The following is a 19423-nucleotide window of genomic DNA, read 5'->3' on the forward strand; positions in this document are numbered from 1 at the left end:
GTGAAATCCCAGCAACTCACAGACACCTTAGCAGGGAGTGAAGGCTTGCTGCTCTGCGCCACCCAGATTCTGTAGTGATTGTGTGCAGACACTGAGAACACAGCTATCTGAGACGATCACCCAACTGATGTTGTGATGGGTTGTGACCTGGAGTTTAAAAGACCCTTCTCTATATCATCCAGCTCTAGTGTGGAGGGAGAAGGTCTGGGCCCGGAAGAGAGGGCTTCTGGGGCTGGTACCCACATGTGGGAGAGAGGCTCACAGAGGACGGCAGGCGTGAGGAGAATCCAGATTCCCTTCAGGCACGCCTGAAGAAACATGGAGGCTGTGGTAAAGGGGAGAAAAGTGGCATAGTTTATGCAGGACTAAATTTACAAAATAAAACTGTTAGGGTAGCCACAGCCACCCTACAGACCTGGAACTTTACTACGGAATTGGATTTGGACATGAAGACCCTTTAGTGATAACTTAATCGGCAAATAAATTCTGGCAAGGAAGAGATTAATTCCTCTTACAGCCTCCCAACCCTCTCTCCCTCATGTCCTACAGGCAGAGAGATTTGAGGCAGAACAGAGACATTAGGCTTAAGGGAGTTCCTGCAATGTTTATTATAAATCCATTAGTTTGTCTATAGGTTTCTATTTCTGATACTCTGCATTGAAAGGAATTACAAGTACGTCCTTACATAAAATTAGTCAACTGATCTGTCTCAGAAACTGAGCACTTTGTAATTATAGTGAGTAGTCAGGGAAGGCCTCACTAACCGAAGAAAAAGGTCAACTCTGAACGGTCCAACAGGAATTGCCATCAAGTTAGCCGGCAAACAACTTCCTTTCAAGAAGAACTCAACATAAATGATTCCTTCTGCCTGGGATGCTTCCATGATGATCCTGCATTAAGTCAAAGCCCAGGCCAAATGAACACAGTGATAAAGCATCCTATCCAATAGTGAGAGTAAACCAAAAACTTGCATTCCCCTCCCCACCCCCCAACCATACCTAGACTCTTCCTCTAAGGCTCCTGCCTGGAATCCAACCAGAACAATGCAAGTGGAGCCACTACACCAGGTATGGGTCCCGTGCTGCGAAATGCAAGCCAGCATTGAAACAGGGAGTCCAGTCAGATTCGTGTTGTGTTCCCTTCACTCTCCCATGTTTGGATTCAGGCAGACTTGAGTCCAGGTGCTGTTCAACCATGTGCTGTGTGACCACAGGCTAGCTGCTCACCCTCTTGGAACATGAGTAAATGAGGACAGTACCTACCTTGTAGGGCAGATGTAGGATTAAACGAGTATTTGTATATGAAACATAGTATAGCAGCTACACACGGTGGGTGCTCAATAAAGAGTACTGTTAAATGTATTCCTGATTGTGTGTTTTATGAGGGGAGGGATGGGGAGAAGACCATTAACACCACCTGGCGTCTTTCAACCAAGAGGGGAAAATCCTCACTAGCCCCAAGCTTGAGCTTTAGCCCTTAAAACCCACCAGTGGGGCTTTCCTGGTGGCGCAGTGGTTGAGAGTCCGCCTGCCGATGCAGAGGACACGGGTTCGTACCCCGGTCCGGGAAGATCCCACATGCCGCAGAGCGGCTGGGCCCGTGAGCCATGGCCGCTGGGCCTGTGCTCCGCAACGGGAGAGGCCGCAGCAGTGAGAGGCCCGCATACCGCAAAAAAAAAAAACAACCCCCAGTGACGATGTTTGAGGACGCCATTTGATCCGTAATGATGTGCCCAGCTGTTCCACTGCATCCAGGTTGCCAGTCATCTGGTCCTTTCTTCCCTGTCTCAGTTCACAGAGCATTTGAGGTAGCTTGTAGGAAATACACAGAATATAATGGTAAAGTATAAATAAGACATAAAACGCTAGAATAGGGAGGACCTAAATAAGAATTGGGATTATAGACTGGCTAGGAACATCAAACACAAGTAGGTTACCCCTTCCTATATAGATTCCAAAGTTAACCCATAAATTTGGTTCTGCCTCCTGATGAGAATAAAAACGGGAACATGGTCAGTTAAAAGCTCCCATGGTCATAAGAAAACATGCCTTCACAAAGAGTGTAATCAGATGACTTCAACTACAGCTTGATGTGAAAGGAATTGGTAAATTTCATAAGACTATTTCTTGAAGCACCTTCAGTGAAAGAGAAGAACATATTTCCAAAATACGACCCCAAGAAGACTGTCCTAGGGGCCATGCCAAGCACCGTGTGGTGTCCCGTCCTCTAGCAACAAAGGAATGGTTGGACCACGTACTCCTCCCAGACTCCCTGCAGAATCCCTCTTCTCAGCACGGCTGAGCAAGTTTGGGACTTCAGATGGCTTGAGGTTATACGGGTCCTCAAGGGCAAAGCACAGAAAGCTCAGGAAACAGGTGGTTTCTAACTCATTTGATGATAAAATCTGATCTGACCCAGTGTGAGGTTATTTTTAGTTCTTTTCTCACAGTGTAAATATTCATGCATTATTACTGCAGAAGTACCCATGTGTTTGATTAGAGGCTGGCTGCTGGCCCAGACCAGCTGGGGGTATTAATGAATCTATGGATTACACACCATATTACATTTCTAAAACTTAAAAAAAAGATTCTATCTGTCCCAAAGATTTTGAAAAAGGCCCAGTGGACCTATATTCTGATAAACTCCAAAGTACAGATACTCTCTAGTGTAAGTTGAAAGAAGGTCTGCATACCTCAGACAAGTGAGTCAATGGTGAGATGAACTGTTTCAAGTAAATTAAAACACCTAATCAATAGGCAGCCAGCCACCTCCAAAATCAGGTAGACTCTGGCCAAGATGACTTAGTCCAGGCACCCCTCCCCCATCAAGGCCCTTGGATATTAAATGTGGGCCACATTTAATATTTTCAGGAAGGCCAAGATTCACTGTGGCAGTTTTGGGGGGAGAGGTTGGTGGTGTTGTTTGTGTTTTCGTTTCACAACAGACATTTTCCCCATCTCAGTGACATACACGTGAATGTATGTACATATGAACATGTATCCGTGTGTGTGACCAATCACATGTGAATGATTCTGAACCCAGAAATGAATGCTTCAAAAGTATTACACATACAAGTCAGAATGGTGACGAAATGGAGACATTTCTCACAGCTGCTCTCCCTTGTACAGAAGCAGAGGAAAGGCCTCACCAGGGGTTCCCAATGCTGGCTGCACAGTGGAATCACCCAGGGAGCTTTAAAAAGCACTACTGCCTGGATCTTAACCCCCAGAAATGCCACTTTAATTGCTCTAAAGAGCAGCCTAAGCAGCCAGCAGTGTCTCTCACTGATTAAAATAAAAGATCATCTAGAGAATTTAATAAAATGTAAGTTACCAGACCTCTTCTTGACAAGTCTGATTCAGTAGATATGGGTTGAACTGGACCATTTTTTTAGAAAACAAAAGTTCAGATGATCCTTATCACCCAAATTGGGATACACTGCCTTGGAATTTGGGAAAATAAGTTGAATTGGGTGGATAAGGGTGAGGGGAGGGCTGTTTCACAAAGAAGACAGGCTCCTGAATGGGCCACAAAACAGGCCACTGGGGCCCTGTGCTGAGGAATATGGTAATTAGATAAAGGAAGGGCAACTCAGCTTTGACTCTTGTATGAATTCTAGCCAATTTGCAGTAACTGCCTGATGTGCTGTCTGAAAAGGATTCTGAGGCCTAGTTCCTCCTCATTGGGGAGATGTGCTGAGATCAATTAGCAATGTCTGCCACATACACAGCAAGAGGACATAGCTGCACGCTTGCCACCCATTTGCTGTTTTTCTGGAGAAACTTTGGCACTGCTGCTCCTATAGTCCAGGCCCAAGTGGTATGGTTCCCAAACATCATTAATACTCAGCTGTGGGGAAGGCTCCCACCCAGATCTCCGGTGAAGGGGAGAAATCCTAGTTCCCTCCCCACAACCCTACCTGCGTGTCTCTCCAAGCCCTGGGTTTATCTCTGCTTGGTGAAAAGTTTCCTGAAGGCATTGTTGTAGTTCTTGTTCGATGCCATGTAAATCAGGGGATTGAAGAAAGAGTTGGAGTAGCCAAGCCACAGGAATACGCTTTTCCAGATGGGGGGCAGGCTGCAGGCACAGAGGGGGCTGATGAGCTCTGTCAGGAAGAAGGGGCTCCAGCACAGCATGAGCACGCCGATGAGAATGCCCACCATCACCGCCGCCCGCTTCACCTTAGGCTCCTGCCATGAGGCTCTGTTCATCTGAAAGGCCACCGCAGGGCAACGCGCCGTGAACACCACCATCTCAGCCTCGTGAGGGGCCTCTTTCACCTGGGAACAAAGGAAACATGGAATTCAAAAATAAAACGTATCATTGGATGGTACAGCGACGTGAGGCCACTCCAACCTTGGCCGGCCCCTCCCCTCCAGCCTCCTACAAGATGCAATGATCCCATACTCCATCAGTAAATATTAGGTGAAAAAGTCCTTGAAACTGTAGGTTAAAATAAATTCTGAAGGCTCTTCAGGGAGTGAGAGTGGTGGTCCCTACAATGTCAAATAATATGACCTAAAAAGCAGGGGATGGGGAGATAGTTAAGAGCAGGCGCCTTGGTGTCACACCCTGGCTTGAGCCCCTGCCCCGCTGGCCGAGGCATTCCCCTACCTGTTAAGCTGGGCGACCAAGTCCCCGTGGTCGAGAACTGGGAATGCGTTGGGTGCACAGCACTCACCATTCAATACTCATGGAACCTCCATACTGTTCTCCATAGTGGCTGTACCAATTTCCATTCCCACCAACAGTGCAAGAGGGTTCCCTTTTCTCCACACCCTCTCCAGCATTTATTGTTTGTAGATTTTTTTGATGATGGCCATTCTGACCGGTATGAGATGATATCACATCGTAGTTTTGATTTGCATTTCTCTCATGATTAATGATGTTGAGCATTCTTTCATGTGTTTGTTGGCAATCTGTATATCTTCTTTGGAGAAATGTCTCTTTAGGTCTTCTGCCCATTTTTGGATTGGGTTGTTTGTTTTTTTGATATTGAGCTGCATGAGCTGCTTGTAAATTTTGGAGATTAATCCTTTTTCAGTTGCTCCATTTGCAAATATTTTCTCCCATTCTGAGGGTTGTCTTTTCGTCTTGTTTATGGTTTCCTTTGCTGTACAAAAGCTTTTAAGTTTCATTATGTCCCATTTGTTTATTTTTGTTTTTATTTCCATTTCTCTAGGAGGTGGATCAAAAAGGATCTTGCTGTGATTTATGTCATAGAGTGTTCTGCCTGTGTTTTCCTCTAAGAGTTTGATAGTGTCTGGCCTTACATTTAGGTCTTTAATCCATTTTGAGTTTATTTTTGTGTATGGTGTTAGGTAGTGTTCTAATTTCATACTTTTACATGTACCTGTCCAGTTTTCCCAGCACCACTTATTGAAGAGGCTGTCTTTTCTCCACTGTATATTCTTGCCTCCTTTATCAAAGATAAGGTGACCGTAAATTGATACAGCCACTATGGAGAACAGTATGGAGGTTCTTTAAAAAACTGGAAATAGAACTACTATACAACCCAGCAATCCCACTCCTGGGCATATACCCTGAGAAAACCATAATTCAAAAAGAGTCGTGTACCAAAATGTTCACTGCAGCTCTATTTACAGTAGCCAGGACATGGAAGCAACCTAATTGTCCATCAACAGATGAATGGATAAAGAAGATGTGGCACATATATACAATGGAATATTACTCAGCCATAAAAAGAAACGAAATTGAGTTATTTGTAGTGGGGTGGATGAACCTGGAGTCTGTCATACAGAGTGAAGTAAGTCAGAAAGAGAAAAACAAGTACCGTATACTAACACATAGATACGGAATCTAAGAAAAAAAAAGGTCATGAAGAACCTAGGGTCAAGACGTGAATAAAGACACAGACCTACTAGAGACTGGACTTGAGGACATGGGTAGGGGGAAGGATAAGCTGGGACGAAGTGAGAGAGTGGCATGGACATATATACACTACGAAATGTAAAATAGATAGCTAGTGGGAAGCAGCCACATAGCACAGGGAGATCAGCTCGGTGCTTTGTGACCACCTAGAGGGGTGGGATAGGGAGGGTGGGAGGGAGGGAGATGCAAGAGGGAGGAGATATGGGGACATATGTATATGTATAGCTGATTCACTTTGTTATAAAGCAGAAACTAACATACCATTGTAAAACAATTATACTCCAATAAAGATGCTAAAAAAACCCACAAAACTCATGGAGGCGGGCAAGGCTGGGACTAGGGCCCCAAAGAGAACAAACCCAGGCCTGCCCCTCACAGTTCCCAGGAGAAGCAGCCTGTAAACATGAGTACTGCAAGAAATTATACACTCCTGTGCTAAAGGGATTCACTTTAAATTGGGAGCTAATTTTGTATTGCTTAGCTTAAAATCAACAAGCGTGAATGCCTTTGTGGTGAAAATTAGCTACCATTTAAGGGGCCTCAGGCACACTCTCCATCCTCTGACTCCCATTCTTTGATGAGTCTCAGCTTAAAGGCCACCAGCCCTCTCAGAGCGGCCTTCCTGCCCCCATCAACTACAAACTGGCACTTGCCATCTACCTCTACAACGATTAAATCATGAGCCACTGCTGCGGCTGTCCTTCAACACCCCCTGAAAGGAGTTCAGGGTGGAGATCAGGAATGAGGCCCTCTTTGCTCTGGGAAAAACTGGAAGAACAGGTCTTCAGATAGATACTTTCAGGAGAGGGTTTTATGAGCCCAATTCTTGTGTCTCCTCATATCTAGAAAAGCACTAAAATCCTTCATGGTGACGAATGCTCCTCGTGACTAGCAGAAACCTTCTGCAAAAAAATACGTACTTGATTGTATGTACTCCCCCTTCACCAAAATCACATATATACTGACCTTCCCCCCCTGCCTCTTTGGAGCAGTTTCTCAGAGCTCTCTGAAATGCTGTCTCCCGGGCTATAGTGCTCATTTTGCGCCCAATAAAACTTAAGTCATAACTCCCACGTTGTGCTTTATTTTTTCAGTCAGCACCCCTCTAAACTCAATCACATGTCCCTGTGATTTGGTACCACATTCCCCTCCTTTGTAGCAATGTGTGTGATCGTGGGTGTTGTATGTGGCACCCCTCTGGTCCAAGCTGAACAACGGCAGGCCTGGGTCTTCCTTGTACAGCACCTGCCTGGCAACACCACCTGGGCACCTGGAAGGTGCCCTGGAAACAGCTGCTAAGTTGACATTTCAACAGCATCGTCTGCACCTGGAGTTTTCTTCCTTCCCAGAAAGCTGCCAGTCATGATGCTGGAGAAAAACTCAGAGGCAAGGGGTTCCCAGGCAAAGATTGCATCTAGTTTCCCTCCCAGACAGAACTGGAAGCAGGCATCCGGAGAGCCACCCAACCTCGGGGCACTTCACCATGTCCACGGAAGGAAGAACCCTGTCTCCTCTCGCCTGGGGCAGGACGGTGGGAGCCAAGAAGGCGACCACGTGGTCTGACCTGACAAACCTCACCCTCAGCTCTACCTTCAAATTCTTGGTCTCCGCTACTTCCCCCAACCCTCATCTCTATCTATTCAGAAAACCGCTAGGTCGGCCTGAAGCAGATCATGGCGATATGGACAAAGGTGAGTCCTTTCTTTTGTTAGTGTAAACCCAGCTTCCTCCTGCTGCCACTTGGAGAGAGAGAAGGAAGAGGTCTCTCGTGGCGACCAACCAGCACTTCCCTCCTCTCCAACCCTCTGCCCCTTACAAAGGCCTGTCTTGGCAAACAGACACCATCTGGGGGCCCGCGGGCACCCCCTCTTTAATGAGCCGTCCCAAGGTTTCCGGTCCCCCCAAGACAGGTGGGAGCTGCAGGTCACCTCTCCCCTTTAGAAGAGAGAACACTGACCACTTCCCTCATAGTAGACCACCACCATCCACCAAAGGAAGCCTGGGGGATAAAATGTGTCACCCTGAAATCACCCCGTGAGTCGTAGCAGGCCGTTTTCCGGAGGGAAAAACAGTATCAGAGCACAGGAGGAAGTGGCAGGTGATGCTTGTGTTTCTCCCACTCAGCTCATTAATGGGCACTTTCCCAGCCATTTCTCCGGTGACCTCAATGACCTCCCAGGCCCTTGAGCTCCTCCCTGGGTTAATGCAATTCCAAATCCTTGTTATGCTACAGAAGTAAAGATAGACGTGGGGTCAGTTCAGTTCAAAAGGATCCTGGGGGAAGAGAAACAGAAAAGGCAGCAGAAAGAAAAGGCAGTCCCCCTGGTTGGCTAGGAGACTGACAAGGTTGGCTTTTTTCATTTGAAATGTAATATCCAATAGTAAACCAAAAGACACTAAGAACAACTCCAGAAAAGCCGCTGTAAAACAGAGACTATGCTAAACACTTGTAACGAATGACTTTAATTTATCCTCACACCAATCCTTCGAGGGATTATCTCCACTTCACAGGTGAGAAAACACAGAGCCTACCTTAGGATCACATATGTGCTTGGCATGCTTTCAGAATGGACATCTACAGCTTCCTAGGAAATGTCTAGGGGCTCTAGCACCCAGCTCTGGGGCCATCCCTGAACTTCTCCATCTTTCCTCTTTGGTTGGGGGTCTCCTCAGCCTCTTCGCCCTGACTTTCCTCTGTACAGCTGTGGGAAAACTGACCATTCAGGTTTAAGAAGCCGCTGACGCTGGCTTAGAATCCACTAATCTGAAGGCAAAAATACGGACTGTTGAAGGCACCCAACCAGTAGCACCTGCCACTCTTTGGTCCTGCTGTAAAAGGACAGGTGCTCTGAACACACAGAAGTCTGGAGACATCAGATGTCATGGCCAAGGCCACACAAGCAGGGCAAAGCAGAACCAAGGTGCCTGCCTAGTCTGTTTGGTTCCAGGCCTGTATGGTTTCTGCCAGGGAAGGGAAGGGAAGGGGAAGGGGACATGACCTAAAAGATGCGTTCACCTAAACATCTCCATAGAGTCTGAGGCTTTTCCACCTAAAATTAATTAAGGACCAAATCAGCCAGACAATATATTCTCAGAGATTTATTAATCACCTACTGTGGATATAGGGACTATATACTGGAATTCCCCATCAAGTCCCAATTTCAAATATTCTGTCCCGCTATTCCCATAAGCACTCTGATATCAGGGCATGGATTCTGAATCATCATTCTGAATATTATGTCACGATCAACACTCCAGGAGGGCAGGGGCCACGTGTGTCCTGTCCACTGAAAAGTCCCCAGCACCTTGTAATATATGGCCTTTAGTAAAATCTCAATAAACACTTACTGAATAAATAGATATTTGGGGGGGAAAACTCTAAGTCTCTTGCGTTTCTGCACATTTTGCTAGCAAAGACACTGACAGCCCTTGTTTTGGACTAGCTTGTCAAGGATGTTGGAAGAGCAAACAGTCTTGGAAGACAGAGATAGTGTCTCCCAGTAGAAAAGAAGGCAGGTTTACTTGCAACCCATCATAAAAGATTCATGTTTCCTAAGAGCAAAGGGCAGGTTTACTTATTGGCCAATGCTGGCCAATACAGACTTGAGTTCCCTCATCTGGGAGTTTCTCTACTATTTGTGATTCCAGTCCAGTGGGCCAGTCCACGTGACTCCCATGGAACTTTGAAGGGAAGGGGAACAGATGCACACATGAGGCTTGTGCTGCCTGTGTACCATGATTAATAAAGGCCTTTGACTCTGATCCGGGAGTCTCCTGCCTCCTGCCAGCATCCAGTAAACTAAGGTAGCCGACTTGTTTGCTTGCAAACAGGCTAAAATCTCAGACCTTCACAGCTCCTGAGTGTCGTTTAGTATTTGCCATGTGGTCCCACACACCATCTTACTCAGTTATAACAGCAGCCAGTAAAGAAAGAATGAGGAAACCAAGGCTCAGAGCAAGTTAGTGATTAGATAGGATTCCAATCGGAGCCCCCATTTCCACATCTCCAACCATGAAGAACCTTATCTATATGGTGGGCTTCCTGGAGGATGACAGTGAGACAGTAGTACATGGCAGGACCTCAGAAAGGTCAGCTTCATGTTCCCTTGTCCCTTCCCCCCAATGAAAGAAAGAAAAATTCCAGCTGCCACAGAAAGTACCCACAAACATATGTAAACCTCTAATGTTGTCAGATGAACAACCTCATAAGAAGTAGAAAAGGAGAGCAGAAGGAAGGCAGGTTACTAATCACTTCTGGGACCAACCAGTTTGCATTGTGACGCATGGTCAGGCACCCAGTACAGGGAGGGGGTCTTCCCAAGGCTGGTGTGAGGAGACGCACTCACCCTCGTGACTAATCAAGCCCTGCAGCATCTGAGAGAGGCCAGAGGGCGGAGGGCACTGAGACCTTTCCGATTTGGGTTGAGGGCAATCCGGATTGTAACTGGAATCCCCCATTTCTAACCAGAGCTCGGAGGGTCGGGAGTTGGAATATCCAGAGCTCCATTCTCTCTGCCCAGGGTGTACTGAGATAAGCAAGCTCCAAGCTGCATTTCTAAAGGCATCTTGAAGAGATAACTAACCAAAATAGCCCCTCAAAGTAAACAGGAGCTGTCTAGCTTGTCTGACAAAGTAGACCAGGAAATCTTCTCAGCTGCTTCTCTTGTGCAAAAGAAGCCAGAAAACAAATTAAGGACGTTTTCTTGTAAAAATATAAAAGCAGAGCACTGCTGGGCTTGAAAAATATTAATTTTCCCTTGAGGGTAATTATATACGCCACAGAGTACAGTTTTGCTAAACTTTGGGGTATGATGATAACATAAAGTACAATTACTATTATCCTTATATTTGGAAAACATGGACTTGACGGGGCTGTTAGTCACCCTGGAATGGCTAAGGCACCGCTGGAGTTAATGATGAGAAGGGGAAATTGTAATCAGGTGTGTTAATTAAAGTTACACGACACTTGTTTCTGCTCTTACATCATCTGATCTAGTCACCCCCTTTATGGGTGGAGGCCAATGGAAGGTCATCTGTTGAGGCAAGAGTTCCTACCCGGAGGTGCCCAGACGCCCAGGCCAGAGAGCCTCTGCACGGGAGTACAGTGTAATGGAGAGAGGGGAGATTTTGCCTTTTGCACACGCATTGTCCAGCCTCGGTGTTCTGACCTGCCCTCTTAGGGCGCCATGGCTCCCCTGACCACCACGGCCCTGCCTCAGAGAGCCCCAGTTGCTGCTGCACTGTGGGTTCCATCCCTTGGGAGAGCCAGTAGGAGGAAAGGCTGAGCATCGCTCTCCAGAAATGGGCTTCAGGGAGTGCCCTCGGCGCGCTTCTGGACAGCAAGTCCAAACGTTTGTTCGATCTTCAGCGAATTCTGTGACTTACCAAAGGGTTAATAACCAAGGAGTTTGGATGCCATGCTTCCACTGAGAAGCTCAATCTTCTCCAGGAACTACATGGATGTAAAGGTCATTGGTGAAAACACATTATCCCTGCCCAACGCTCACCTACATCCCCCTCTGTTTGCCCCGCCCTTTCCACGCTTCCCCAACAGTCCAATCAGAGAAGAGAGAAACGGAAGCAGATGTAAAGAGACTGAATGAGCATCAAGGGAGAAGTTTATAGAGAGGGGAAAGCCAGGGGTAGTTCTAAAAGTATAGAGAAAACGCTCCTTCATCCACCCAAGTAGTTCTGGAAACTCTCAGCGCCAATCTTAAAAGAATCAAACCATAAGCCAGATGTCCTGTTACCGCTGATACAACTTGATTAATAAAATTTACTTTTCCAAAGTTAAAATAACCTTGCAGTCTGGCATGGGAACGTGTTTCAGTCATATTTCTTTTAATAGATGGAATCAGAACAGGGTGATGTTCCACCATCCTCTTCCCATAGCCGAGCTCTGACTGAACCCAGCTCCTGCACGTGGTTCTGTACACAAGCCCACCAGCTGCTGGTCTTCGGAGAGGAACAGATGACAACTAAACATTGGAAAAGTGGCAAAAACGTCAAGGGTTCTGTACAGATTTCAGGTCACTTAGGGCTTATATACTGTATGCTTGCAACACAAATCTACTAATGTGGAGAACTGGAGCCAAATATTTTGTAATGTAACATTATCTAAAATTCAGATCCAAGTCATCGTAAAGGCTATAGCTCAATACTACAAATTTATTTTGACCTTTACAGGTTCCAAAGTGTTTTCGCGTACACTATCAATCTTTTGGGATCACTGCCCTCTGGACAGACTTCTAGAAAAGTACCTATAAGAATTGATTATTAATTCTGTAATTGTGTCTTACTGAAATTAATCCCCTGAGAGCAGAGACCACTTCTATGAAACCTCAAAGGCTCCTACATTGTCTGATGCATAGGTCACTACAAGCCAAGTAACCTTGAACCATCTCCGTATCCTTTTGAAGGGGTTTTAAAATATGTCCATGGGTTCATTGACACGTTTCCCAAAGGTGGAGCCTAATTCCCCCTCCTTGAGTATGGACTGGAGTTAGTGACTCACTTCTAAGGAATAGGATATAAGGGAAGTGATGGAATATAACTTCTGAGACCAGATCATAAAAGGCACTGACTGCAGTTTCCTCCTTGCTTCACTGTCTCAGACTAGGGCAAGCCAGTGGCCATGTTGTGATGACACTCAAGCAGCCTTGTGGAGACATCCTGCTAACAGACATGCAAACAAGCCACAGCACAACCACAAGAGACCTTGTGCCAGAACCGCCCAGCTAAGCCAATCCCAATGCCTGCCCCACGGAAACTGTGAGTTCATACGTGTTTGCTGTATTAAGACACTAAGCTTTGCACTAATTGTTTTTTTTTTTTTTGGTTGTATGAGGGCCTCTCACTGTCATGGTCTCTCTCTCCCTTTGCGGAGCACAGGCTCCGGACGCGCAGGCTCAGCAGCCATGGCTCACGGGCCCAGCTGCTCTGCGGCATGTGGGATCTTCCCGGACCGGGACACGAACCCGTGTCCCCTGCATTCGCAGGCGGATTCTCAACCACTGCACCACCAGGGAAGCCCTGCACTAATTGTTAAGAAATAAATAACAAACCCACCTATAATGGTAAGAGGTATAAAATGATAGTTTATTACTTATAATTTGTAAGAAGAATTTCAAAAACTAATAATGAAGATAGTACAGCAGCTATCATTTAGGGTTTACTATTTTAGTTACTCCATATACACTATTATCTCATCTACTCTTCACAAGAATTTTAAGAGGCAGATGGCAATATTTCCATTTAACCTACAGATGGAAATGCAGATGGAGATGAACTCACCTGGCTGAAGTGCTAATAAGTGGCACAGAAAGAATTGAAATCCAGGTCTCCTTGCTTCTAAATCCCATGCTCTTAACCACTGTGCACACTGTCTCCCAACACATGTTTATTGATTGAGTGAATGAGTGAAGGGTATCAACCAGGGCCACGTTATAACCTTCATGAGCCCGAGGCATCCTTGCCTCTGTGGGTCCTTCCTCCATTAAAAAATATTAAAAATTATATCGCATGACCATACTATTATAAAGACTAATATAATCGAGCCTGGGCTCATTATTACATATTCATTAACAATTATATTCATTTTTTCCTCTAAAAGAAATTAAAATTAAACTATTTCCACCAGCCCCTATAAGGTATGGTGGCTCTCGGTGGTGTACTCACTGTGCCTAATGAATAAAATGGCCCCAGTATCAACTTGTGCACAGATATCAGATAATTAAAAAGAACAAAATGTTGGATGTCGCATTTTCAAAGCCAAACAAATCATCTCTATTGGCTTTGCTTTTTTCTTCTTCTAAGCAGTAAAAGGCACAGGGCAGAAGCAGTCATAACCCATGGGAGGTGCGTGGTGAGGGCAGAATATACTCTATGTGTCGTGCTCAGTCTATGAGGCTGAAAAAAAGGATGCAGGTAGGAATTAATCCCGTCTCCCAAGAGAAGCTGGCGGTACCTCTGTGCTCAGCTGTGTTCAGCTCTCCTGAAAAGGTGTTCACGGGCATAGTTCTGAGATCCTGCTCCCTGTGCGTGAAAAATGTCTCCTGCCATATCAGGAAACAGAAGATGTTGTGGCCCTCAAGCCATCAGCCACTGAACTGTGCACTCTGAGGGGATTCAGGACAAAGAAAAGCAGGATACAGGCCCCAGATAGCTAAGGTGCAAATCAAAGGGATGATTTCAATGAGCCCAGACTCTTGCATCTTCCCATACATAGACAAGCGCTAAATTCATTAACTTAAGATATCTGGGGCTTCCCCGGTGGCCCAGTGGTTAGGAATCGCCTGCCAAGGCAGGTGACATGGGTTCGAACCCTGGTCTGGGAAGATCCCACATGCCGTGGAGCAACTAGGCCCGTGCGCCACGGCTGCTGGACCTATGCTCTAGAGCCCGCGAGCCACAACTACTGAAGCCCGTGCGCCTAGAGCCCGTGCTTCGCAACAAGAGAAGCCACCGCAATGAGAAGCCTGCGCACCGCGGCAAAGGGTGGCCCCCGCTCGCCACAACTGGAGAAGGCCTGTGTGCAGCAGCGAGGACCCAACATGGCCAAAGATGGATAAATAAATGAATAAATTTATAAAAAAACAAAAACAAACTTAAGGTATCAGGTTTTCTTTAATTAACAGTAATCTTTTGAAGTTCCGACTACCTGGTTTTTCTGTATATCCTGGCTGCTTCCTTACCTCTTCGAAGCCGTCCCTCGGAGCGACCTGAGAGGCTGTCTTTGGGCTTAAGTCCTCAGAAAGTCCACTGAATAAAACATAATTCTCACTTTTAGGTTGTGCTTTTGTTTTCAGTTGACATCCCCATGACCCACCTTGACTGGGATATGACTGCCTGTCTCCCATGAAGGTCGAGATGCTTGTGAGACGCTTGTGACAATGCTCCGAAGTTAAGTTCCAGGAGGGAGCATGGCGTACTGAAAAAGGGGTGAAACAGAAGAGTGACTTTTAGATCCGGGACAAACTTCAGCTTTTCCACCCCATAACTGTGTGGTCCTGGATGAACTCACTTTATGGCACTTGAGTCTGATCATCTGTAAAATGAGAGCTGTGTGGCGAAGACGGTTAGTGTTCTCCAAATAGCCATAGGCTCCCCAAGTTTTCACAGTGTCTGGCCAACGGACTGTGACCCGAAGGGGCACTTCAGGGTAAGGCAGGTAAAAGTTGCTGTATCTTCAGGTCTTGCTTCCCCTTCCACAGCAACCTTGGAAGCCACCTGTTCAGGACAGCACAGCTAAAGGATGACAAGGGGCCCGGATCCATGAGTTACTGCCTGAAGGAATGCTGAGCAGGAGGAGGGCCTCCAGACCCACACTGAACTTTGAGTGAGAGTGAGATAAACCGTTAGTCTGGGGGTTCTACGTTACACAGCGTATCTTAGGTTATCCTGATGAACAGAGACCGTAATGCCAATTTGTCTGGACGCTGAGAATTAAATAAGAGGATGTAGGCAAAGTGGCACAGTGCCTGAAAGAGGGAACTCAGTCAGCATTTCTTTCCTTCTCTACTTTAAAAAATCGAGGCACTGTTGCAGATCCCTTTCTGACACTATTTTAGTGTTGGGACCTAGTCACAGAATGCTGAAAAAAGATGAAGGGTGTGCACAGCCTCAGTAAAGACACTTTGCAGGACCTAAATGCAACTTGACTCATTTCCCCGGAGGGCAGACAAAAGCAGGTTGGGGAACGCATGGAGAGAGTACTTCCCGGCACATTATTTTAAAATTCTGTCTGGGTGTCCTGTGGTCAGCAAGCTTGCCAATGCTGACTCAGCAACATTACCCAGGAGTTTGAGTGACAGCTTGCTGGAGCCTAAAGAAGCAGGGTGTTCTCGAACCCCATCTCATCTGTAGATGTATCTCAGCATCATGAGTCAGGACTCTTAGCCTGACTTAGACCAATGCTGTGTCCTAGAGCAGAGACCTGCAGCACCAGGTGCGGAAGGGGCTCGCCCCAGCAGGTGGCGCCAGCAGGCGGCTAAATCAGGACACCACGCTGCCCCGCCTCCTAGAGCTCTTTCTCCCTGCCGGTGGCCTCCCCATTGGCCAGGCTCCCGACCAGGCACATCTGCTTTGTATCACCTGCCTGAATGGGTTCTGTCAAAAACGAACACTCAACTCAGGCTTGGCAAGCCTTTCTGGCATCCGTTTCGCCATGATTTCTCTGGGTGCGCACTGGATTGACGCAGCCAGTAAAAGTCAGCCCTACCTCGGCCAGCAGAGAGAAAAGCGATGATCACCCCAGGATTTCCGAGGGACCTTTCAAAGGACATCATTAATTCTGAATAAAGCTTTCCCCTGCCAACACTTTCCAGCTGACATTCCTATTTTATCCTACAAAACTCCTCTGCCATTTAATGAAGGGCGTGCGGGGTGGCGAGACGCCTGCTTTTAAAAATACACACATTTGAATAACCTAAGTATAGGGGTTAACTTTCAAAAGTAAAACAAAACTAACAACAGAAGAACCCTGTCTCTTTCCTTCCCCCCTCATGCCCCCTTTCCCTGGTCCATATATTGTATTAGGAAAGGGGCAATAAGTCCTGTTATTCTCTAGGACTGAGAGCCTGAAACCCCCATTCACTCAAAAGGAGCGTTTGGGGCTTCCAGGGTGAGGAGGGAACTGTCATCTGTTAAGGTCTGGCCAAAAGGCAGAAAGCCCCGACTCTAAATACAATGGAGAGGGCTTCCCTGGTGGCTCAGTGGCTGAGAGTCCGCCTGCCGATGCAGGGGACACGGGTTCGTGCCCCGGTCCGGGAAGGTCCCACATGCTGCGGAGCGGCTGGGCCCGTGAGCCATGGCCGCTGAGCCCGTGCTCCGCAACGGGAGAGGCCACAACAGTGAGAGGCCCGCGTACCGCAAAAAAAAAAAAAAAAAAAAAAAAAAAAAATGGGGAGAAGTTCTGCCAAATGCAGGTTCCTCCATCTCATTTATTTCCAGGCTTATGTGCGGGCCCACTGTAGACTGCCAGGCAACGCGCCGTGGATCTCCTTGCTCCAGCCAGCTCTGACCCCCATTCCCCGTTTGCCAGGCACTGTGCTAGGTGCCTCACATGCTTCATCTCACGTAAACCAACAGCCCTATGAAGTAGGAATTCACTTATTTAAAGTTGAGGAAACAAAGCCCACAGAAATTAAGCAACTGCCCCAACGTCCCCAGCTGGGATTTCAACCCACGGTTCTATCTCGTTCCAAAGTCACTAAAAGATAGCACTGAGGTTGGGACAGTGAAAGCAAAGTGACACTTGGATTCATTTTTAACCTCACTTCCCCCTTGGCAGGGAGCTGGCCGATAGGGTTGGGGAATCGTCTCTGGACAGCAGGGTGTGGACGAGGACAGCAGGGAGACATTAAATAAGGGGCGAATGGTCACAGGAATTCGCTCATCGCAGGACGTATCCCCAGCCCCCCGCAGTCGCGCTTGGTCTAGCCAGGACAAACCAACAGAGGGCTCAGCGAAATCAGACGTGCCCTCACCGCTACCGAGCAATGGTGCCCATGTCGCCCCCTTCTCCTTTTCCTGCGCGCACCAGCCACGCAGGTGGCGAACCCTTCGCGTGCGCGCCAGGCGCAGGTGATGAGCCCCTCGGCGTGCGCTGCAGGGGAGCAGATGGCAAACTCCCCGGCCGCTCGGGCTGCGCTGGTGGCCAACCTTTTCGCGCGTGCGCCAAGTGTGCAAACTTTCACCGCCAGCTCTCCCTTTCATCAAGCTTCCTCCTCCCGCAGCGACCCGCTTCCCCAAATCCCCATTGCTCAACCCGCGCCTCACCTGCACGGTGGCGGGCAACAGCAGCACAGCTCTGCGGCGGCGACCGAAGCGAAGCTTGGCCGCCTTGTATATCTTCCAGCAGACGGATAGCACCGCGCCAAGAGGCAGGTAGACGGCGCCACAGGTGGAGGAGACGGCGTAGGAGGGTTCCTGGCTCACCTAGCAGCGCTGGAGCCGAGCGTCTTTCGCCTCCCCCCAGCCGAAGAGCAGCGGCGCGAAGGCGATGAGCGCGGAGAGGGCCCAGGTGAGCGCGATCGTGAGCACCGAGGCCCGGCGGAGGGTGCGAGGCGTGTACGGCAGGTGGCGCGTGATGGTCCAGTATCGGTCCAGGGCGATGGCCGCCACGTTCCAGATGCTGGCGGTGCAGCGCAGCACGTCGAAGGAGAGCCACACGTGGCACAAGCTCCGGCCCAGCCGCCACCGTCGCCCGGTCGACAGCTCGCTCTCCAGGCTCAGGGGCGTGATGCACCAGCGCTGCCACGAGCACGTCCGACACGGCCGTCGAGGCCCTGTTATGCCAAGTTATGCGGCACACGGTGGAGGGCGCGGACGTGCAGGATGGTGACCAAGACCAGCAGGTTCCACAGGAAAGTGGCCGCGATCAGTAGCACCAGCTGCGTCACCACCGGCCCCGTGAAGACAGAGAAGGGCGGCTCTCGACCAGGCAGGGCGCCGCCGCCTGGGGTCAACTGGACGACCCCGCCGGGGCTTGGGCTGCTGCTCTAGGCTTCGGGTCCCAGGCGAAGGGCGACCCCGGCGGAGGCCACCGAGAGGTTAGCTGCTTCCGTGGCGCGCGGCGTGCGGGATCCCGGCTCCTCGGCGGGGACGCACGTGCCCCTGGCGCTCAGCGTGGACAGGGAGGGTGCGGGCGTCGGAGGGGGGCCCTGTGTGCCCGGGGAGGGCAGAGAGGGGTCCAGTTCGTCCTCCCATGGTCCCTCGTTGTGCCGCAGCCCTCCTTTGGCGCCTCTGCTTGGAGCGCTCGTGGACCTCTTTTCCAGTGGAAGAAAAAGAGGGAAAAAAAAAAAAAGAGCGGGACCCCTCAGGAGTCCAGCTCCGCCGGGCGCGCCAGCCCTTCCCGCCTCTCCTCGTCGTCCCGGGGGGCAACGGGCTGTCGTGGGGCTGGGAATCTGAGAGCACGCGGTGTCCGCGCGCAGGGCGGCCTTGGAGAGTGGACCCCACCACGCACGAGCCGGCGGCCGCTGGAGCAGAGCTGCACCCGGGGTGCGCGGGGGCGGGTGGTCCGGAGAGCCCGCCGCCTGGAGCCGGGCCTTCAGGCGGTCCCGCGAGTCTCCCCGCCCCCGGCGCGCGGAGAGAACCCTGACGCGGATCGGCGGAGAAGGTTCACAATCGCCTGGGAATCCCGTGGCCGCCACCTTCGCGGATCCCTGAGACCAGCCTGGGGCACAGTCTGACATCCGGAAACAGAGGAACCGGCCCTCTCCCGGACAGAGAGGTTCTGGTTTCCTCCATCCCCATCCTAGGTGAACTGGGAGACTCAGGTGTCGGGTATGTCAAACAGGAAGCTCCTCAGCCCGGCTCCGTCCTGCCTGCCGCCTCCCTCGCCACACCTCTGCCCGGCGAGGCTGCCTGCCGCCTTGAGAAGTTCCCTGTCTGGCTCTGTGCAGGAAGAACGCGGCTTCTAGGCGTCTGGCAGAGGCGCTGACGCGGGAGGCTTCGCCACCTCCTCGCCATGCCATCCCTAAGCCGTCCCATCACATCTCTACCCGCGTTCCCAGCCCGCCCTCCCTTTGCG

General features: G+C 49.2%; 1 protein-coding gene across 1 annotated transcript; it reads right to left on the bottom strand.

Moving 5' to 3' along the window:
- Positions 1 to 1742: 1742 nt before the first annotated feature.
- Positions 1743 to 19411, bottom strand: LOC131750368 (5-hydroxytryptamine receptor 5B-like). Its single transcript, XM_067025879.1, is given in 5 exon segments — positions 1743 to 1811; positions 3920 to 4280; positions 17671 to 18132; positions 18134 to 18178; positions 18180 to 19411. Coding segments are annotated over 4 exon segments (1749 nt in total). The 5' UTR covers positions 19086 to 19411; the 3' UTR covers positions 1743 to 1811; positions 3920 to 3944.
- Positions 19412 to 19423: the final 12 nt, after the last annotated feature.

This window comes from Kogia breviceps, chromosome 2, assembly GCF_026419965.1.
Source record: "Kogia breviceps isolate mKogBre1 chromosome 2, mKogBre1 haplotype 1, whole genome shotgun sequence".
Lineage (NCBI taxonomy): Eukaryota > Metazoa > Chordata > Mammalia > Artiodactyla > Physeteridae > Kogia > Kogia breviceps.